We start from the raw sequence: 22,815 nt of genomic DNA on the forward strand, positions 1-22,815 counted from the left end.
TTTCAGGAGTACCCTTCCTCTGCCATTGTGTGTAGCTGACATCATTCTGTATTAATCCTACATTGCCTCCTTTTTGGAGTCTTGAACAGCAGAAATTAATTCTTTTCCTTTCACTTCAAAATTGTTATTTATTTTAATATATACCTACAACATTATTTTAAAAAAACATTTTAAAGATTTTTTTTTAATTTTATTTTATGTGTATGAGTGTTTTGCCTGGATATGTATGTGAATCATACCCTGGTGCCCAAGGAGGTCAGAAGAGGGCATCAGATCCCCGGGACCTGGGGTTCTAGTTACAGACAGTTGTGAGCCACCATGTGAGTGCTAGAAACTTGAATCTGGGTCCTCCACAAGAGCAACACCTGCTCTCCCAGCATTATGCCTTAATATATCATATATTAAAATATGTATGTATGCCCTTGGGAATGGTGACATCGTTAATTTACTTATGAGATACTCAGCACAATGAACTTGTTTTTATGTGAGAACACTTAACGTCTCTCACAGTGCTTAGAAAGTATTCACATTTATTTGTTGTTTACTGCGTGTGTTCGTACATGTGTACACACACGTCCTGGCTACGATGCAGGTGTGAAGCTCAGAGGACAAGTTGCAGGAGTCATTTCTCTCCTTTGTGCACATGGATTCTGGGCCCAAGCTCAGCTTGGTAGCAATCAGCTTTACCCTCTGAGCCATCTTGGCAGCCACTTCTTGGCTATTTTATAGTAGATAACATTTATGTAGTCAATGTGGTGTGATTTATATTATTACTTTTTAAAAATAACTTTGAAAGAGAAAGGCTTTTTAATCCAAAGTCCTTATGTGCCTCAAGGAAGGTCACATTTATCTCTGTGCATCTCCTATGCTCCCATTGGTTGGTGTTATCTAAGTAATTTTTAATTGCACAAATATATAGCATATGTAGTATAATTTAATGCACAGTTAAAAACCCTTTGCAAGGATTTTGAGAATGGGTCCTGGACAGTGTAGGAGCTGGAGGATTTCTTTCACTTTCCTGCCTTTACCCTGTCACTTGGCAGAGAAGCCTGAGATGTGGCCATTCCTTGCCCCAAAGGTTGTAGCTGGTGAACGGTTTAGCACAGCTCTGTGACCTCAGATGAGAGGATGGTGACTCCCGCTCCCAGGCTGCCGGTCAGGTGGGATCCAGGCAGGGATGACGGATTGACAGGGAGAGCTCCCCATTGAGTCATTAGACTCAGCGGCAAGAGGAGAGCTCTGCCCCGCTGCGGGACAGTGTGCCGAGGTGCCAACTTGGTGACTTTTCTATTAGATGTTCAGACCCGCCAGGCTGGCCTGCTGGCAAGGTTAAGCTCTTTCTAGGCACTAATCCTGCAGCGTGAATAGCTGCTGCTGGTTAAATGGAGTGCCTGGCTGGGCTTGCAGTTCAGGTCACCCAGCTCTGTTGGGGCATGGAAGGAGAGAGCCCAAGAATATCAGACAACTGTCTTATTGAGAGAGGCCTCTCATTTGGTGATGCACACATCCTGTCTGTTCCCTTGGGATAACATGAACACAATTCAAATCAAGAGAGAACCCAAAGCTTACAGAGCACTTGTGTTCATTCCTTACATGAAACGCCAGCCACTGTTCCCTACGGCTTTGCCAACTCATCGTAGTCTCTTTTATATTCAGGACCCCACCCACAAACACACACACACACACACACACACACACACACCTCTCTTTTATATTCAGGACCACACACACACACACTTCCAGCTTTCACTGGGGGCTACAAACCATTGGCTTTTGATTATAAACAGATTGCAGGTGTGTGCCAAGCTCACATGTTTCATGGTTTGTTTTGTGGCTCTAGACACAGAAGCAGGGGTCTGATCCATGCTATGGAAGCGCTCCTCTCAAATGAGCTTCCCTTTTCTTTAAGATTTTTAACTACATGTAGTAAAAACAGTAGAGCGGTCTTTGACACATATTATCATAACGACTTTCTCACATAATGACTTCCTAAAGACATCCGTGATTTTATTAAGTGTGTGTGTGTGTGTGTAAACCTGTGTGCACATGCACAGATGTACACACGACATGTATGCAGGTTATAAGAGTCAGTTCTTTCTGCCTCCTCCTGAGATCCAGGATTGAACTCAAGCCATGAGACTTATGCACAAGTTCCTCTCGCTACCTGCTGAGCCAGTCCTCGTGTGCAATTTTTTTAACGAAGCCAAAAGAGATAATTTAACGTAAATCATCTGCGGCGAACTAGAGAGATTTTTTTATTGCTTTGGTCAGAAACTGGGGCCCAGGGCGTTTTCAGGGTGATATCTGATTGTGACTCCTGTCGCTGCTCTCTAGGCCATTCCTGCTCATGTCCCTCCCCCTCTGTTCCAGGCGCCCCCCTGCCCAGTTCAGGCAATGAGCAGCATTCCTCAGCCTCCATCTTTGAGCACGTGGACAGGATTTCGAGAACCTCAGAGGCCAGCCGGCGGGTCCCCAGTAAGATCCAACTTATTGCCATGCAACCCATCCCGGCCCCTCCAGTGCATCACCCTGTCCTGGCCGACCGAGTGGCAGAAACCAACAAAATCAACAAGGAGGTATTTGGTTTTAATGAAGGCGCGTTAATTAAAAAGCTCGTGTCCTAATCCGGTCAGTGTTAGAAGATGAGTGGAAGGAAGGTCTAGAATCAAACACCTGCTAAAAACCTGCACCAGTGCAGTGTACCCAATTCAGAAGACTACAGACTGGGTGCCGCTTAGGCCTGTGATCCCAGCAGCCTGCAGGCTGAGACAGAAGGCTCACTCCTGGGATGTCTGGCTGCACTGTAAGACCTCTTTCAGAATCAGAAAAACAAAATAAGTAAGTCCACACAGATACAAACACAGACACACACATACCCTACACCTATATTTTTCTTTTTAGTGTTTTATTTACTCTCTGGATATTTGGTATGTGCATACAGTATATCCATCCCCGCAACTCTCGGCAGACCCTCTAACCTAACAGTCTCAACTCCATGCTGACTTCTCATCATTGTCATTAGCAATAAGCCCCGTGCACTGGGCATGCACATGGGCAGCTTAGCAGTGGCCACATTCTTGAAGAAACGGTGTCTCTTCCTCATTCAGACATCATCAACTGCTAGTGCCTCTATGCCAGTGGCAAGCCCTCTCACAACCCACAAATCGATTTTTTTCAAACTGCGACACTACTCGGGGACAGTGATGGATCCTGACAGGATGAGCAGAAGGCACTGAGGCGGCAGCCCTGAGGAGGCTCCTCCTCAGAGCCGTGCTCCCTGCCTCACTGCCTCTGGCTCTTGAACACTGCCTGTAGCCTGCAGATGGCCAGGCTTCCCTAAGCTAGTGATCATTAATGGACGGATGGCTTCCTGCCACTCAGTAGGCAGTGGCCTTTCTTTGTCACCTCCGTGGGTGCCTCCATCAAGCCTGCAGAGCAAGGGCACAGTTGGAGAAAGGGGACATCTCTCAAAGCGCTTTACAGAGGAAGGGCCCCAGAAACCTGAGGAAACGCCCTGAGTGGTATTCTTGCTCTCCACCATCCGCATGTAGATCCAGTCAGCACTGCGCCACAAGTCGGAGATTGAGCATCACCGCAACAAGATTCGCCTGCGTGCCAAACGCCGAGGCCACTACGAGTTTCCGGTGGTGGATGACCTGTCTTCTGGTGACACCAAGGAGCGACACCGAGTATACCGCAGGGCACAAATGCAGATTGACAAGATCCTGGACCCCGCAGCCAGTGTGCCCTCTGTGTTCATAGAGCCCAGGAAGAGGTAGGCTGGGATCCTGGGGACATGGGGGACAGGCAGGCAAGACACTGGGCAGGATGGAGACTAGAGCTTAGGACAGAAATCCTGGTCAAATTCAGGTGGCATTCTGTGACAGTGAATTGAAGAGGTTTCTGTAGAGGGAGGTTAAACATGCAGGAAGGGGGGGGGGCTTGCTTCTGGGGAAGAAGAAACTAGGGAGGTAGGGGACTCTTAATCTCCGTCTGATAAAAACCTCACACCCGCCTATTCTTTGTCCAGCCGGCCTCCCTGCCCCCACTTCGCTGTCCCCACCCACCTCCTACTTTTCCCCTCCCTTGCATGTCTTCATTGCGTGGATAATCACAGTAGTGTGTAAGGTCTTCGTGTTTGTTTCCCCACAGCCTCCTGCAGTCTGTGGTGCCCCCTTCCCTTCTGCCAGCTCCTGCCCCATGTGTAGGTGTGTTTTCTGTAAACACATTGGGGCTGGATAGATAGCTCAGTGGTTAAGAGCAGTAGCTGCTCTTCCACAGGACTTAGGTTTGATCCCCAGCACCTCCACTGTGACTCTCAGCCATCTGTAACTCCAATACCAGGGGCTCCAGTGCTCTCTTCTGGCCTCTTCAGGCCCCAGATGCAGTCGGTAACACACATGCACAGCTGCATGTAGACAGAACACCTACATACAGAACATATTAAGCTTGTCATGCTCTGTCCAAATCTGTACCCCTGAGGAGGTGGAGCCTTCCTCTCTACTGTAGTTCTGTCTGCAGCCAGCCACACAGACAGAGCTGTGACTACAGTGGGATGGCTCTCCCATCTTCCCCCACAGATTCACCTGCAGCCAATGTTGGCCCTCAGCCTGCAGGGCTGGCACTTTCTACTCTGCTCAGGTCACCTGTAAGGTATTAACCCCTCTTGGCTGGGCCTGCTGCTTTTTGACTGGCTGTCACTAAATGATGCCCCGAGTAGAGAATGCTTTCTTGTCTCTGAGTTAGTTAGCTCTGCTCCATAGGGCCCAGACCATGGCTGTTACATAGTCGGAATCCCTGTAGCTTTGCCTGTGGGAAGGTTGACCAGCCCCGTGAGGATGATTTCTGTTTTTCCTATCAGCTCACGGATGAAACGCTCTCCTAAGCCACGCCGGAAACACCAGGTCAACGGCTGTCCCGCGGATGCGGAGAAGGACCGACTCATCACCACAGACAGTGACGGCACATACAAGCGGCCTCCGGGTGTGCACAACTCTGCCTACATTGGATGCCCAGTACGTAATACCAGACCCTTGGGAAACATGGTGGGGGCTCTGAGGACAGTGTCTTGGTGGGGGAGGAGAGTGCACAGTGTTGGCTGCTGCCCTGTACAAAGTGGAGGCCAGGGCAGAGTAGATTGAGCTGGCATGGGAGCCGTGACGCCAAGGAGCTGCTGGGTGACACGCTAACCCACCTCTGCTCGGAATGGGAGCTGTTTGATGATTATTGGAAAAGCAAGAATGTCTAGGTTTTCTCTCTCTGCTCAGATGGGTGTTTGGGTTTCTTGGATGTTTCCTGTTTTGTCTGCAGACCCCCCACACTCTCATATCCCTGAGGAGCTAAGGAGAGAGTCAGTCGCTCAGTTCAGTCTCCTTTATCCACAGTGCTGGAGACCACACTGGTTTAGATACTGGATATGTTGGAATGTTTGTTCAGACTCTATCAGCTGAGATCCTGATAGGAAAAGCTACAGTTTGAAGTGTTCAAACTCCACAACTGAGTGTCATGTCAGCTCACACAGTTTCTGATTTCAGATTAGGGATGATTAATATGTGTGTGTATACATGTGTGTATGTCTCTCTCTCTCTCTCTCTCTCTCTCTATATATATATATATATATATATTTATGTAAATATATATGTATGAATATATATATGTGTGTGTGTATACATGTGTGTATGTCTTTCTCTATATGTGTTTGTATGTATATGTGTATATATATGTATATATATATATATATATATATGTATAATGTTCATGGGGAAAAGAGCTTAATGTAAATCAAAGAATGAGAGCCTTAGTTTTCAAATGGAAAGGCACACAGACAGCCTGGCTTGAGGTGATGAAGGCAAACATTGATACACTATACACTGACATATACACACAGGGTCCATTGAGGGGGAAAGGAACCTAGCTTCCCAAGGGACCATTAGCAAGAGACACGGAGATACCCTGGGAAAGAGAAGGAGAGTCTAATAGACGCAGCAGCAGCAGCAGCAGCAGCAGCAGCGGAGAACATAAAGAACTCACTGCTGAGCAAACGTAGAGAGCCAGCTTTGCTTGTGTGATGTAGCAACAAGCCTGTCCTCTGAGAAGGTACCGCGACAAGACACAGTTGCCCTGTAGCACTGAGGTTTATTTGAGGTTTCTTTATTTTTCCCTAAATGACACGTAACTAATATTGAAAAACATTCAAAATGTTTATAAAAATGTGGCAAACACTGTGCTGACATTGGCTAAAGTCTGATTCCATCAAGCTCATCAGGAAGCAACAGGTTCCTCCCTGGGAGCTCGGCGAGCTCTGAAGCCTCACTTGACCCCTATCTCCCCCTCCCGAGGATTCTTGTGAGCAGCCGCTGCTAACTACAGATGCCCCTGTAGAGCAAAGGAGCAAGCAGTTTCTCTTCCTTTCTCTGAATTTAGGTCCCCCTGACCAGGGAGGAAACACACACACACACACAGAGTCACTCCAGCTTTTCTGGCAACAGATGGGTGTTCCTGTTGTGCTGGAAGCATAGGTCCAAACACTCCAAACCCTGGTGGTGGTACACTCAGTGTGTAGAAACTGTACTTGTAGGTCTTCAGTATAGTCACCTGGTCCTTTCATAGGCCTAGTCATAGACACGGCATTCCTTCCTTCCCCACACAACCTTTGCTAGCAGCCTGGGCTCGGCTTCTCAGAGGAGCCAGCAGTTGATGCTTGTTTTCCAGCCTCCAACTGAGTTCTCTGTAGGGAGGTTGGTTTTCCTTGGACTCTTCCTTCGTCTTCATTGATGACCAGCGCAGGCTTTCCTCATGGTGTCCTGGATCCTCCTTTTGGGTTTAACCTAATTTGGGGGAACAAAATTTTGCTATGTTGCCCAGGCTAGCCCTAGATTCCTAGCTCAATCTCCTGCTGGGAAGGCAGATGGAAGCCATGGGGCCTGGCTTGGATCTCCCTTTGTTTTCTCCATTTTCTCCTTTCACAGAAAGTACAACGGTTTCCTCAGAGGATTTCCTACTTTGCCTCCAGGGCTGCCTTTCCAAAGATTCCCTGCTCAGAAAATCCTCCCTAGATGTCCTTAACTTTTGACTCTCCCTAAAATTCTGTGATGTGTGTTTTAAAAAGAATGCCTTTCTCAGAGTTTACCTTTTACTAGCTAGATTTTCTTTTACCTTTAAGACCATAAGTGTACTACATAGTTTGAAATTATCTGGAATTTTCCATTTTTCCTCTCAAAATAATCTCTCCTTGAGGGCTGTCTACCCAAATCCTCAACCCTGTCTGCCTATGCAGTCATCTCTCAGGTTTAGGCCCTAAAGACTTCTGCCCTCAGGCTACATCCAGCCTGCTGCTGTTTTGGTCAACACTGGGCCTTTTTGTAAGACTGCCACACCCTTGCTTGCATGCTGTCTTTGGCTGCTTTTTGAGTTGGGTTGTGACCAACTTTTATGACTTGAAGAACCTAAAATATTTATTGTCTGGCTCTTGACTGAAAGTTTTTGTTGGCTCCAGGCCTGCTGGTGCCTATCCACAGTCCCAGCTGCTTGGGAGGCGGCAGCCAAGCCGTTGGCTTGAGCCCAGGAGTTTGGAGGGAGGGAGAGAGAGAGAGAGAGAGAGAGAGAGAGAGAGAGAGAGAGACTGAGACTGACTCTGTCTCCTTAAAACAACATCAGCAACAAAAGCTGCAAGGTTGTTGAGCCCTTACTGTCATTTAGTGTCCAAACTAGATGCTCCTGAAAAAGAAAGGAAGTTCTCTTAATGATTAAACCAGGGCAGCAGGCACACAGCTAAACCAGGATGTGAAGTCAGTCTTTTAAGAGCCCACTAAGGACTGCAAAATAGCCACTGCAGGACATGACCTACGATGTCGTCTGAAGAATGACAGGAGCAGGAATCTGTTGTAAAATGCTGTCCTCTGGGCATGACATGACCATGGCCATTTGAGATCAGAGCAGCTGTGTTTATCCTGAGCATCTCAGGAGCAGGCCCAGGAAACTCAAGGCCCCTCCCTTAGGATTCATCATTGCCAGGACGAAAATTTTCCTGCTGTCAGTCTGTTGCCCATGCCCCTTTAAGCCTCACTTCTGTAAGGAAATCCAAGTTAAACTTGGCTCACCAAGCTACACTTACGGAGGACTGATTGTGGTTTTGGTACCCTGTCTGGGATGAGCTGGTGGTTGTCCGCGTCTGAATGAATCGGCCCTGAAGCAGAATGGGGTCAGCAGACCTGAATTCAAGAGAGTAGACTTTAAGTTCTAACCCAAGCTTCCTTAGGAAACCTTAACTCCATGGGTTTCCATTTGTTGAGTTCCGTCCCCACGTGAAACACATTGCCAAAGGGTGGGATGTGGGAAAGGGACGCTTGACTTTCAAATTCTCAAGAGGCAACAAGGAGACAGAGGCGTGGGATGTTCTGACCTGTGGCTCTCTGTTGGTTTTCTGTGCCAGTGGGAACCCAAAGGAACCTCCCTTCCTTCCCAGCCTGAACCTGTCTGTCCTGCTCCAAAAATTAAACTGTCTCTGTCTCTCCTTCTTTAAAGTGTGACCAGGAAGGATGAGATGGGAGGGGCCTAGAGTGTTGGGAACACCACCCACATGGGTCTTGGTGTGTGTGTGTGTGTGTTCTAGTATTTGGGACCAGTATCAACAATACAAAGAAGAAAATCATCACACACACACACACACACACATACAGAGTTTAAAATAAATCTTTAGTTGGGCATGGTACTGTATGCCTTTAATCCCAGCATTGACTATAGAGACAAGGGGATCACTGTGTGTTCAAGGTGCCAGCTTGGTCTGCATAGGAAGACCCAGGCTAGTGAGAGACTCTGTCTCAGTAAATTAAATGAAAAAGAGAGAAGATTGGGGGGAAAATGCCACCCTGTTTCTCTGATTCTTATCTCTTAAACAGTGGGGACAGGACATTAAACTTTTCTTAATTACTCAGATTTTAGAGACATGGTTTCTGAATATTTGTTAGTCTTTACTATTGTGAACAGTTTTTAAATGGGTACTGAATTCTTTCTACACACACATGTTTTCTTACTGTACTGGCTAGTTTTGTGTCAACTTGACACAGCTGTGAGTCTGTGTCAAGAACTTCAGTTGAGGAAATGCTTTCATGAGATCCAACTGTAAGGCATTCTCTCAGTTAGTGATCAAGGGGGAAAGGCCCCTTGTGGGTGGGACCATCTCTGGGCTGGTAGTCTTGGTTCTATAAGACAGCAGGCTGAGCAAGCCAGGAGAAGCAAGCCAGTAAAGAACATCCCTCCATGGCCTCTGCATCAGCTCCTGCTTTCTGACCTGCTTGAGTTCCAGTCCTGACTTCCTTTGGTGATGAACAGCAGTATGGAAGTGTAAGCTGAATAACCCCTTTCCTCCCCAGCTTGCTTCTTGGTCATGATGTTTGTGCAGGAATAGAAACCCTAAGACACTTATTGTCAATTGTCTGCTCTGCCTTTTGGTTTTCACAGCCACGGAAAGTTGCCTGGGTCTCCTTAGTGTGTTTACCTTGAAGTCTGATTTGTGGCTGCTTAGGCTTCTCAGTGAAGATGGCCTTCCCCAGGTCTGACATCTATTTTACGGTTGAGTTTTATGGAAAAGAAGTTGTGGAGTATTCTCATTGGGTTTTTCTCAGTTGACATCTTTGCCTCATACAAAACATGATACCTATTAAGAGAGATGACTTTTAATTCTTATGACAAACCCTTTCCCCACAAAGTAGGACCATTTTTAAATTCCACTCTGCCCCAGAATTTAGCTTCACACTCCACCCCATGCCCCACGGAAGCACACATGTCATTCTCCCCCTTGCCTCTCACAGTCTGATCCTGACCTCCCAGCTGATGTCCAGACACCCTCCTCTACAGAGCTGGGCAGGTATCCCGGCCTGCCCTTCTCAGCCTCTCAGTACATCCCGCCTCAGCCGTCCATCGAGGAGGCACGCCAGACCATGCACTCCCTCCTGGATGACGCCTTTGCCCTCGTGGCTCCCAGCAGCCAGCCCACCAATGCCGTGGGAGCGGGTACTGGTGTGCCTTCCAGCCTGCCTGTGAATAGCACCCCGTCCAGGGAAGAGAGGCGAGCTACGCAGTGGGGGTCCTTCTACAGTCCAGCTCAGACGGCCAACAACCCTTGCAGCGTAAGTACTGGACTCCTGACATTTTCTGCTGGGCAAAGAGCTTGACTCTTGTTACCTCGCTGTCACCTGAAGACTCCCTGTGAAAACTTTGGCTGCATTTTACGTGACTTAAAGCTTGCTTGGTAGGTCTCAGCTTTTTATCCTTGACTACAGTTAATTCTTAGGGTTAGAAGCAGCCTTTCATATAGCTCTGATATTTGAGGAGGATGTAGCTGGTGTTCAAGGAAATCTCTTCCCAGCTCCCTCCTGGGGCCATGAAGGGGAGATAGGCGGTCCGGGCGTGTTCTCGTTGATTCCTGTAAAGGGATCCAGTTGTTTAGCTTGTTCCTGGACCACCTAGTCCTAAAGGTGCTCCAGTAGCTGTAGTCTAAGCACACACACCAACAACTGTTTGCAAACATCAGCTTCTCACCCTGCCTTTTGTTGACGTGGGTGGGTCTTTCTTTAACGCTTAATATTTGTTAGAATAGAAAGCAGTGGATTTCAGTGCTCTTTTGGTACTAGGTCTGAGGCCACTCTGAGCCCACTGTCTCTCTGTCTCCACCAATCAGAAGCCCTCCTTTCAGGAAGCAGAGAGGAAGTCTGGACTCCCTGCTGTGATCACAGGGTTGTACCAATGGGAAATCAAAGGAGCTCAGTAACCAGGCACCCTTCCTGAATTGCACTTTCCAGTCCATGGCTCCTTGGTTTGCTTCTAAATTTGGAGCTGGTAGATTATGAATTTTAATGACTGTAGATGATATGTAACTTTGGAAAACATTGTGACATAATAAAAATATTTTTATTAAAAAAAAAAAAAGTAGTGGATTTCAGGCCGGACAGTTGTGGTATACACCTTTAATCCTAGTACTCAAGAGGCAGAGGTGGGTGGACCTCTGCAAGTTCAAGGCCAGCCTGGTCTACAGAGTCCAGGTCCAGGACAGCCAGGGCTACACAGAGAAACCCTGTCTCAGAAAACAAAACGAAAAAATATCTGCCTTTGAATATCAATGTTACGTTATGTAAACAAGCCATACTGGATAACTGAATAGAAAAAAACAAAACAACAGACTTCCTCTTTCATAGACTTTAGCTGCAAACTAGGCACATAAGTGGTAAATCAGTTAGTGTCATTAAGATAGGCTTTGCTACATACTAGGTGTTCAATACCACCCTGACAACTCTACACATCTTACTGTTATAAAAGTGACATTTTAACTATGATCTAAAATAGGTGAGGCACCGATTGCAAGGTTAAAGAAAATAATCTAAAAGAAAGGGTCTCTTGTGTTGTGGCAGAGGCTGGCCTGGGGCGTGTTCTGCTGCACAGATGACCGTGAACTTCTAATCTGCTGCCTCTACCTCAAATATTGGGGTGGCAGGTCTCTGTCACCAGTTTTGTTTTACAAGGGGTTTCTGGGGGATTGCTGGGGATCAAACCTATGCTAAGCAAGGCCGTGTCCTCAGCCCAAGGTGGAGAAAAGTTTTAGATGGGGTTGGGGGTGGGGTATAATGAAGGACAATAAGTTTAGAAGGAGAAAACAAAACCAAACAACACAGAAACAATTGTTGTGATTAAGAAATGCAAAAGTTAGCCAGGAGGTGGTGGTCCATGCCTTTAATCCCAGCACTTGAGAAGCAGAGGCAGATGGATCGCTGAGAATTTCAGGCCAGCCTGGTCTACAGAGTGAGTTCTAGGACAGCCAGGGCTGCACAGAGAAACCCTGTCTTGGTGGGGGGAAAAGAAGAAAAAGAAAAAGAAGAAAAAAAGGAAAGGAAGAGAAAAGAAAGAAGGAAGATAGCCACTCTGAGAATTGCTTTTATTCTAAGACAGGATTTGTGCCCAGGCCGTGCTTGTGCCGGGCAAATGGTCTGCACTGGGCTACATTCCTAGCCCGGATTGCTTTGGATCTGTTTTACTCTTGTTTTGTTTGAAAAGCAGAAACCTCCCAAACAAAAACAGAGGCGGGCATTAGATAGAGGATCCTGTCCATGCTGGGCATGTAAGCACTCTTTAACACGGTCCACACCCAGGCTCTCAGTAAGTTAACGATACACTGACCAGGTGAACCAGCCACTCAGTTACTAAATTTTTACCCAGAAGCCTCCCTTTTCCACCGAGAGCCTTTGTCTCATAGCCGCTTTATTCATCCAGTTTTAGATTTTTAGTTTTAAAAATAAGCTCTGATAGCACCCGGAAAGCTCCCAAGATTTACAGGGAATTGAAAAGTTAAGACACAGTAAAGCAGTCAACAGGGTGGGGCATTGGGTTAGGGGATGGGAGACAGTCAGCTATACCTGGAGGCTCGCAGCTGTCTGCAACTCCAGTTCTAGGGGACTCACTGCCTTCTGGCCCCTGCTGACACTACACCCAGGTATTCCATAGGACTACATACAGGCAGAATACCTTATACACAGAGCAAAAAAATAAATTATTAGTAATTAATTGAAAAACTCGCATTATCGATTGCTGTTGGAGAACCCCAGTAGCATTCCAAGATTTAATAAGAAAACAGTTCTTGCTGGGCGATATGGTGCATGCCTTTAATCGCAGGACTTGGGAGGCAGAGGCAAGTGGATTTCTGTGAATTCCAAGCCAGCCTGGTCTACATAGTGAGTTCCAGGACAGCCATGGCTCTGCAGAGAGGCCCTATCTCAAAACAAAACAAAACTTTCAACAAACAAAACAAAATAAAAAACAATTCTTGCTAGTATTGCAGCACAGTCTCTTAATCCCAGCACTCAGAGGCAGAGGTAGATGGATCTCGTGAGTGTAGGACTAGCCTGTTCTACGTAGTAAGGACCTGGCTAGCTAAGGCAATATATTGAAACACTCCTCAGTAACAATGGTAATATTCCTGCAAGTTAACCATAAAGGCCTAAGTTTGATATTGTCTTTTCTTTCCTTCCTTCTTTCCTTCCTTCCTTGTTTCTTTAAGATAGGGTTTCTCTGTGTAGCCCAGTCTGTGCTGGAACTAGCTCTGTAGATCAGGCTAGCCTTAAACTTGCAGAGATCCATCTGCCTCTGCCTCCTGAGTGCTGGGACTAAAGACATTTGTGGCCACACCTGGCTTGAAACAGTCATTTTCAAATAGGTATTACACATTTATCTTTGTGTCCTTTTGAATTTTTCCTAGAGATACGAGGACTATGGGATGACTCCCCCATCGGGCCCATTGCCAAGGTAAGGGTTCCAGAAGAAATCCCATCATGGCTTTCTCATGCAGGCTGTTGTTTTTTATCTTATACACTCAGTTTTCAGTTAATTTGAACAGTTAGCAAATAGGCTTGTGGATTTGCCAAGAGGCAAAATATTGAGTCATTTGGGAGATGACTCAGTGGTAAAGATGCTTACTGCCGAAGTATTAGGACTTGAGCAGGCAGGATGGCTCAGTGGATAAAGGTGTTTGCCACAGCCTGACAATCTGATCTTAGTCCTGGGGAGCAACAAAGTAGAAGGAAGAGAACTGACTCCAACAAGCTACCCTCTGATGTACTCATGTGTGCCACGGCTCATGTGTTCACACATAGTTTTACACACACGCACGCACGCACGCACACACACACACACACACCACATAGGATATTGGAATTTAAATTCTACTACTGAGTGGGAGATGAGGGAGTGGGGACAAGAACCAAGAAAGGATGAGTTAGAAGAACAAGGACTTTTTTGAGAAAGGAACACTAAAGGCCACTTTTCCTCATGAACAAAGGTAGAAGGAGTCTGAAACTAACTGTTTACAAACATCCAGCAGTATAGAAAAAGGATATCATATTACAACCAGTTAGGATTGATTCTAGCAACAGGAGGGTGATTTAGCATGCTGAGAACCAGGCTGTGTAATGAACCCCTTCGCAGACGAAGGCAGAAAAGCCATTTCAGTAGGTACAGCATTTGACAAAAGTCAGCATCTGTTTGTGGTAAGAGTCTTAGCACACGAGGCAGAGGGGAGCCTCTCTGTTCCATGAAGAATTCTGCCAATGAGCTCTGAGCTTGCTCAGGAGACTTGCTGAGTAGAATTCACCCTTGAGTTGAAAGTATTTTATGAGCAAGAAGTCATTCTTAGATTACATAATGAAAATATATTGAAAATTCAGGTAGTGTTGGGGCTGCGGAGATGGCTGATGGTTGAGAGTTCTAGCAAAGAATCAGGAATTGGTTCCCAGTGCCCACATGGTGGCTGAAGACCCTCTGTAACTCCAGTTTCAGGGGATGCAGCGTCCTTTTCTGGCCTCTGAGAACACCAGGCTTACACATCACGCACACACACACACACACACACACACACACACACACACATGTGCGCGCACACATGCGCACAAAAAGTCATATATATGAAATTAAATAAATCTAAACCGAAGACATTTTTAATTGGATAGTAACAGACCTAGACCTGTCCAGGAAGAAGAATTCTGTCTTTCCTATTCAAGTGAAAATTACGTATAAGAGTCTATGGGTTTGAACACAGAAACCAATAGCATGTTCTCTAGATAATGAAAAGCTGTGTGAGAATCCAGATGTCCTCTGGGGGAGGCCTTTGAGCCAGATCTAAGGCACTGCTCACTACTTTGGAGGTGACTGGAGACGGTGGTTTACGTCACGAGGACTGATGTGGTAGCATTGAATTGGTTGGTGGTTTTAATAGATGTTTAAAATGCTTTTGAATGGTCTTCATTTTAACTTATAATAGAGCTAGTATTAAAGGATTGAGTTCACATAAACCAAAGGTCAACTTAGGAGCCCCAGATAGTGTTTTGTTCTAAGTGTAAAGGCTTCAGAACTTTACAAGTTTGAGGACGCTTCCTTAGACTGGTCTTCAGCCTTTTTAGACAAGTGAGATTGTCTGTAGAGTTTTCCTTTTGAAAACAAAAAGGGGCCTGTGAGATAGCTCAGCAGTTAAGAGCACTGACTGTTCTTCTGGAGGTCCTGAGTTCAAATCCCAGCAACCACATGGTGGCTCACAACCACCCATAATGAGATCTGATGCCCTCTTCTGGTGTCTGAAGTCAGCTACAGTGTACTTACATATAATAATAAATAAATGTTTGGGCCGGAGCAAGTGGAGCTGGCTGGAGCAAGCAGAGGTCCTAAAAATTTAATTCTCAACAACCACACGAAAGACTCACAATCATCTGTACAGCTGCAGTGTACTCATATACATAAAATAAAATAAAATAAATCTTTACAAAAGAAAAAAGAAAAAGAAAACAAAATACCAAAGTAAATATCTAATAACTCATGTCTGGGTACAAAGTGGACAGCCAGACTGAAAAGTGAGGCTCTGGTCACGAGCCTCCCCTCTCCTCTCCCGTCCTCTTCCCTCTCCCCTCCTCCCCTTCCCTCCTGTCTTCTCCCCTCTCCTCTCCTCCCTCCTCCCCCCTCTTCCTCCTCTCTCCTTTCTTCTCATGGCAGTCTTTCAGACTTAGCAGTGAGGTAGGGCCTTGAACAAACCGGAAAGTTGTACCCCTTAGGGAGCCAGAGGATGTCCTATATTCCCAGAAAGAAGGTAGATAATTACTTGAGACTGTTTTAATTCGTGTAGAGGGTGGTAGCCTAGTGGAATTCCAGAGTAGGGTAAGGGTTTTGATGTGTGCTCTGCTCTCCCAGCAGACCTAGCTTTGGCCCAGGGTTGCTGCAGTCTTCAGAGTTGGTTCCCCCTGAACCCCCACAGCCACAGTCATCAACTGATGCTCCATATGCTGCCCGAGGGATCTACTCAGAGGAGATGCCATCAGTGGCCCGGCCTCGGCCTGTTGGGGGCACCACAGGTGGGTACGGCGATTGAGCTTGCATTTCTGGGTGCTAGAACACTTGCTTTAGGAGTCAAGAAGATGCGTCGGCAGGTGATGGCTCTTGCTGCCAAGCCAGTATAGCTGGCTCACTAGCTTCTGGCCAGTTCCCTTGTCTTTACCGTCCATCTCACCTTAAGCATACTGGGTTGCCGATGTGTGCTGCTCCATCGGGCTCAGGTGGTCAGGCCTTCATGTCAAGGGCCTTTACCCGCTGGGTCATTTCCATTGCCCTACAACTTACAAGATTAGTTCCTCTGATCAGGCCACCAGAGGTATAATAGTGGAACAATGTGAGACCCTTTAGGGTTTCAGTAGGGGACACTGCTCTTTGGTGGACAAGCTGTGGCCACCACAGATGCATCTATTGGTGTCACTCCAGCAGTTTACCCAAGCTTCAGACTTTCCCTCCCCAGATCACTGACTCCTTTCATGGCTGTAATTCATGAAGAGCTCATGCTCTGAGCTCTGTTTGTAAATGCCGTCCTGTGTTTCTAGAGCATCTGTGTTGCCTGAGATCATGGGCCTTTGCCAGGCTCACCCTGTTTCCTGTGTATTTTGCAAAGTCACTGTTGGGTGCCCTACCTTCAATGACTTCCTGTCCCTCTTCTATGACTCCCAGAGCTTCTGTCTACAGAGTATATACTTCTTTGATGTCATCAAGAAAGTAGTTTATGTGAATTCTAAATTTTCAGTGGTTGCTAAATATCTTAGTCAAAATTCTGTTGCTATGAGCAGACACCATGACCATGGGCAACTCTTATAAAGGCAAACGTTGAATTGGGGCTGGCTTACAGTTTCAGAGGTTCAGTCCATTGTCATCATGGTGGGAGGCATGGCGGCATCCAGGCAGGCACCATGCTGGAGAGGTAGCTGGGAGCTCGACATCTGGATCCACAGGCAGCTGGAAGAGAGAGCCACTGAGCCTGGCTTGGAGCATTTGAAACCCTAACGCCCCACCCCAATGACACACTTCCAACAAAGCCACTCCTGGGTAACCAGCCATGCAGATATATGACCTTAGGGGGGCTATTCCTATTCAAACCACCACACTAGATATTTTTCCATCGTGTTATTCTAGGAAATTCTTATATTTACATGGTCCGTCATCCACAGACTAATATCCTGATGCTCTGTGGACTTTCCCACACTTTCCATGTCCTAGTCTTTGCCTGGAACCTCCTGTATTGCGTGTATAGTTGCGCCTTCTGCACTGCATACATACTAACCAAATTCAGATGCATTAATTTATATTTAAAAAAAAAAAAAACTCCATGGAAACACCGTCCCATTCCTACCCTTGCCACCTACAGTGAGCTGTAGAGAGTGAGCTGACCCTGAGGTCATGAGAGTCTGAGAGCTGGTCCTGCCCTTCACTGGTTGCAGCACTGGGAGAGTTGGGCCTAGACAGCACAGTAGAGGTGACCCTAGTGACAGGTGCAAGTGAGCCAACCTGGGGGTGTGTGCATGGGAGAGCTAGCCCTGCCCTTCCTGTACTGTGGAGTAGCATGGGCAATGGAAAGATGAGCTCTCCCCGCACCCCTCGCACACACACACCTGCCTCTCACCACCTGCAGTAGGTGGGTGAGCTGATGCTGAGGTCGTGAGAGCAGAAGAGCTGGCCCCACCCCTCACTGGCTGCAGCACTCAGGAGAGCTGGCCCTGCACCTTGATGTGCAGCACAACAGAGCTGGCCCTAGTGATGAATGTGCAGGTGAGCAGGCCGTGAGGACTGAAAGCAAGAGAGCAGACCCTGCTTTTGCTGGCTGAAGCTTTGGGTGAGCTAGCCAGGGTGGTGGTGCTGGAGAAAACACCCTGTTGGTTGGGATCCAGGCGAGCTGGCATGCTGACTCACTCAGCTCCCACCCAGGCCCAGATCCAGGGCTTTGAGTTGGCTCACCCCAGCATCTATTCCAGTTATGATCTCCTGGAACATGGAAGGGCCAGTCCTGCAGCTTCAGATCTGGAGGATCTGTATGACACAGGGAAACAACAAGGTTTCCCATGAGGATCCGGTATAGATACTGTAGCAGAAGCCAGAGGCCTCGAAACAGACCAATGACTCAATGCACTGAACATTCACAGGTAAAGATGTGTGGACAAGAGTGTGTACTGTGTGACACCCTGAGATACACCATAGCTTCCAGGACAAGATTCTTTTTAAAAAAAAAAAAAATTCTATCTTATTCTCTTTTGCAGGGGAGGTTGCAAGGGCAGAGGGTAGATACAAGGGGACAGGGAAATGGGTGGGATTGGGCTACATGATGTGAAATTCACAAAGAATCAATAAAAAGTAAAAAAAAATGGAAACATAAACATGGAAGTTGTATGTGTCAATATTCAAGAACAATCTGTCTTCCAATAATTTCTAACAAGAGATGAAATTATGTAAATTTTTATAATGGGAAATGTTACTATCAGAAGAATTTAAAATAGATTTTTAAAAAGTTTTTATTGTATGTACATGGGTGTTTTGCCTGTGTCTGTCTGTCTGTGCACGTGTGTGGAGTGACTGGGGAGGCCAGAGGAGGGTGTTGGGTGTTTTGAAACTGGAGTTACAGAGTTGTGAGCCACCTTGCAGGTGCTGGGAACAAACCCAGGTCCTCTGCAAGAGAGGTTAAGTGCTCTTAACTGATGAGCCCTCTCTCTGGCTCCTAGAATTACCTTTTAATTATAAAAATTATCAAATGTGGGGCTGGGGATGTAGCTCAGTTGATAAAGTACTTCCCAGACATATAGAAGGCCCAGGGTTCATTCCTCAATGCCTATAAGCCCAGCATAAGTGGGGGTAGGAGAATCAATTCAAAATTATTCTCGTCTGAATAGTGAATTCAAGGCCGGCCTGAGCTACACAACCCTGTTTTGATGACAAATTATCAAATGTGTGTTTTTAGAAATTGCCAGAAGCCGGATGTCCTGTCTTTTGCCTTTAATCCCAACCTTGAGAGGCAGGAGCAGGCAAATGAGTTGGAGGTCAGCCTAGTTTACATAGTGAGTTCTAGGACAGCCAGAGGTACATAGAAAGACCTTGTCTCCAAAGATAAACAAAAGAAAAATAGGGGAAATCTGTAAGATATTATGATAAAAAGCTTATAGTAGAGGATCAATCATAAAAATTGACAAGTAAGGAACCTTCAGAAGGCATGAGCAGAGAACAGGAAGATAATTCACAAATGTGTGGAGGTGCATGTGTGAGTGTATGCATATGTGTATATATGTGTGTATGTGTATGCATGTGTGTATGCATGTGTGTGAATGTGCACATGTATATGTGTGTATGCATGTTTATGCGTGTGTATGTGTGTATGTGAGTGTGCATGTGTATATACATGTGTGTATATGCATGTGTATGATGTGTTTATGTGTAGGCATGTGTGTGTGTGTGTGCAAGTGCACGCATGCATATGCGTGTGTTTATCATATAAAAGAACTAGGAATATAGCCTAGTTTCAAAAATAACTAAAGAAGTATGGGTTAAATTAATATGACACATACAACCATGAAATTATCTTTGTAGAAATGAAGTGTTTAAATTTACATTTAGGTTTTTTTTCACCTGGTCCTGAGCTCCTGTGTTGTTTGGAGCATTTAACAAGATGAAGAGTGTAACTTACCCCAGACAGCGCTTGGTGTGTCCCTCTTCCTCAGTGCATATCAGCTTCACTGTTAGTGCTGTCATTGGATGATGGCTGATGGCGGTCATGTTAGTTATTGTTCTCATTGCTGACTAAAGCCATGTGAGCAAGGAAGGCTTTGCTTGGGCTCACAGTCTGAGGGTGCTGGTCCATCGTGGCGGAGGAGGCAAGGCAGCAAGAGTGTGTAGCAGCTGGTATACCATTAGGAAGCAGAATCATAGCGGTGTAGAGCTTTTGGGATCAAGTGTAAGTAGAACTCATGGGCCTTTGGTTTGGTTAAAAAAAAAAATTAATTGGAATACACAATCTCTCTCCTCCAAAATCCAAAATATTGAGGGGAAACCAACATGGCGTCAAGATATTAAGTAGATCCTAATTCAGAATTGGAAGAAGAAGCAGCAGAAAGCTACCTCCTTAGATATTCAGTGAGTAAGTGCACAGATATTTATTTTTAATTCATTCATTCATTCATTCGAGACAGGGTTTCTCTGTGTAGCCCTGGCTCTCTGGGAGCTATCTCTGTAGACCAGGCTGGTCTCATCCCCACAGGGATCAGCCTGCCTCCGCCTCCTGAGTGTGTGCCATCACATCCATGGGCAGCTATTTAACACAGATCAAGAAAGGCTTGGAATGACTTAAGATCCTACGTATTTGGTGTTTGATCCACCTTATACCTTCTGTTCCTTGACATAACCCTCTGAGGTGCCTGGAGCTCTGAGGAGCTGATGTCCAGCAGGGGTGGGGCAGGAGCCAGCGCCTGGAGAACACATGGTTTGCCAGCAGCTGGGGGTCTGCCAGGTTCTGAGTCAGCCAGAAGCCACCACTATTTTGTTAAGGGATCAAAGCAGGATTCAGAGTCAGGCCTGCAGTATGATTCCAGCCCCTGTGTGGTTTAACACAAAAGCTATGCTTTAATCTCTTCCTGGGCTACATCTGTAACCCTTCAGAAGATGAGCTCAGCCTGTGTCTGAGAAATAGATAGTACTGATGTTGATAGATGATTTTCATGCTGCCGAGTCTGTCCAGTTATAGGCCAGGGCTCACGTGGGACCCATGTGGAGCTCGTCTGCCCTGGCTGAGGCCCAGACTTTTTTTTTTCCTGACCCTCAGTTATTGCTGTATGCCCAGATGTAAGCATTGAAGTAGCCCATTAGCTAAGGGTACCTGGCCAGCATAGGAAACAGGGCTGACATGGGGAGGCCACATTACCCAAGGGACCCTCAGAGAGCTTCTGTGCCATAGACAGATTGGATGATCCTAGCAGTGTTTAGAATTACATCCTGTGTTTCACAAGGCTCAGAGATCAAGTTTGAGGAGTTGGGATGTAGCTGCACTGGTACAGCACCTGCCTAGCAGATATGACCTGGGCTCAGTCCTTAGCACCACCAAAAAATAAAATAGGGACCCTTTATTTTCTTCCTTGATTGCAGTGCAGCGTATTTCCATGTGCCAAATGCTGACAAAAGAGAAGGGCACGAACACTGAGCTTTTGGAGCCACACCCAAGCTAATGTCTGGGTGTGGAGAATTAGCCCCAGAAAGATGCTGGCTTTGCCTTCACTCGCCTGTGAGCTAGTGAGTGAGGTTACTTGTGTCGTGGCTGTTACGGAAATATGTAGTGTATTAAACATTCTGGATTTAAATAATTTTATCACCTGCTTTTTAAGGAAAAAAAAAAGCATGTCATATATTCGTATCCTTGAGACTCTCAGCTCTAAGCAAGAAGGCACCAGGCCTCGGCTTCTTTACGGCCTTAAAACATTTCTCTCCTTTCCACCTTCTGCGATCCCTGATCCCAGGCATCTGATGTCAGTGGGAAGTTAGGAGCCTTGCATCAGCATCGTGTTGAGAGGGAATGAAAGCAGCTCTCCCGCCTGCCTTCTTAGGAAATGCCACTTCTAGAGGTGTTGGACATCAGCACAGATTGAACGCATGCTCAGAGGAGCCCATGGTCAGAGCTGAAGGTGTCGTCCTCCCTATGTATGTCCTGCAGATGCTGACCGGGTCTCTGTTGGGTGTTCCTTTCAGGCTCCCAGATCCAGCATCTGACACAGGTGGGGATTGCAAGCAGAATCGGGGCCCAGCCAGTGGAAATTCCTGCCGGCAGAGGCAGCCAGTACGGGGGACCAGGCTGGCCTGTGTACGGGGAGGAGGAGGCAGGGCGAAGAGAAGCCGTGAGTATCTGGGGCTTGGGCCAGCCTTGGCTTGGTTGTGCTTGCCGTCTGGTAAACTCCCTTCCACTTTTGGAATGCTGACGATTCTTGTTGAGGCAGGTTTCAGGCTTCAAGTCGTGGATCTGAGTAAAATCCAGACGACTTCTTTGGTGTGAGCACTGTAGCTGGTCAGGAACGTACTTTTTCTGTATCCTCACTGGCTGGCTGATGACAGCCCTACCTTGACCTCCACCTGGGGATGGCTTTGTGATAAGTACACGACTTGGGGCATTTCAAGGCATCCATCATCCTTTGGGTCTCTAGCTGCTTAGCATGAGCACCGTTAATCTCTGCAAGGACTTTTGTTTGCTCAAGAATTTTATGTGGCTGGAGAGAGATCGTTAAGTGGTTAAGAGCCCTTGCTGTTAAATCATGAGGACCAGCCTGTTGATTTAAAAACAAACAAACAAAAAAAGATTTATTTATTCTGTACGTTTGAGTACACTGTTGCTGTCTTCAGACACACCAGAAGAGGGCATCGGATCCCATTACGGTGGTTATAAGCTCCCATGTGGTTGCTGGGATTTGAACTCAGGACCTCTGGGAGAGCAGACAGTGCTCTCAACAGCTGAGCTCTCTGTCAGGCCAAGGACCAGCGTTTGAATCCCACAACCCATGTCCAATGGCTCGGAAATACCAGTAACTCCAGCTCCGATGAATCTGATGCCCTCTACTGGCCTTAGTGGGAACTCACCTATACACATGCGTGCATGCACACTGGTGTGCGCACACACACACAAGCACAAAAGAAAATAGATTCTTAAAAAATTTTTTTGTTTTAAATCTTGGGGTATAATAAGCTAACAGATTTTGAGGATGCAAACCCAAAAGTACCTTTTAAAAATGTCATATCAACTTTCATTTCAGTCTGTCACCTGCTCGGTGGTGACAGTAAATTCCTCACACAGAGACATCTACCTAGTGAGAGGGAATATAACTCTAAGAGAGTGATTGTTTGCTAGACTTAAAATAGCAGGGGTTCGCTTCCGGTGCAGTGACAGTTTTCTATTGTAATGTGCTCAGCTTCATTTCATGAAGTATTATTGCTGAATTTGGTAGTGGTCACTGG

The 22,815-nt window shown here is 46.5% G+C and overlaps 1 protein-coding gene across 17 annotated transcripts in view; it reads left to right on the top strand.

Moving 5' to 3' along the window:
• Kiaa1549 (KIAA1549 ortholog) overlaps positions 1–22,815 on the top strand; it is a 160,107-nt gene that overhangs the window by 102,668 nt on the left and 34,624 nt on the right. For 15 of the 17 annotated variants that reach the window (XM_085840714.1, XM_085840719.1, XM_085840713.1 and 12 more), the window contains exons 13-19: positions 2,371–2,576; positions 3,552–3,775; positions 4,862–5,015; positions 9,810–10,127; positions 13,244–13,290; positions 15,718–15,878; positions 21,562–21,707. In XM_085840714.1, the coding sequence (XP_085696840.1) occupies positions 2,371–2,576; positions 3,552–3,775; positions 4,862–5,015; positions 9,810–10,127; positions 13,244–13,290; positions 15,718–15,878; positions 21,562–21,707 (1,256 nt within the window). The remainder of the gene's footprint in view (positions 1–2,370; positions 2,577–3,551; positions 3,776–4,861; positions 5,016–9,809; positions 10,128–13,243; positions 13,291–15,717; positions 15,879–21,561; positions 21,708–22,815) is intronic. The other 2 variants (XM_085840728.1, XM_085840730.1) reach the window with 1 other exon arrangement.

The sequence above is a fragment of the Mus caroli genome, unplaced genomic scaffold (genome assembly GCF_978045245.1).
Source record: "Mus caroli unplaced genomic scaffold, Mus_caroli_1 scaffold_7, whole genome shotgun sequence".
Taxonomy (NCBI): Eukaryota; Metazoa; Chordata; class Mammalia; order Rodentia; family Muridae; genus Mus; species Mus caroli.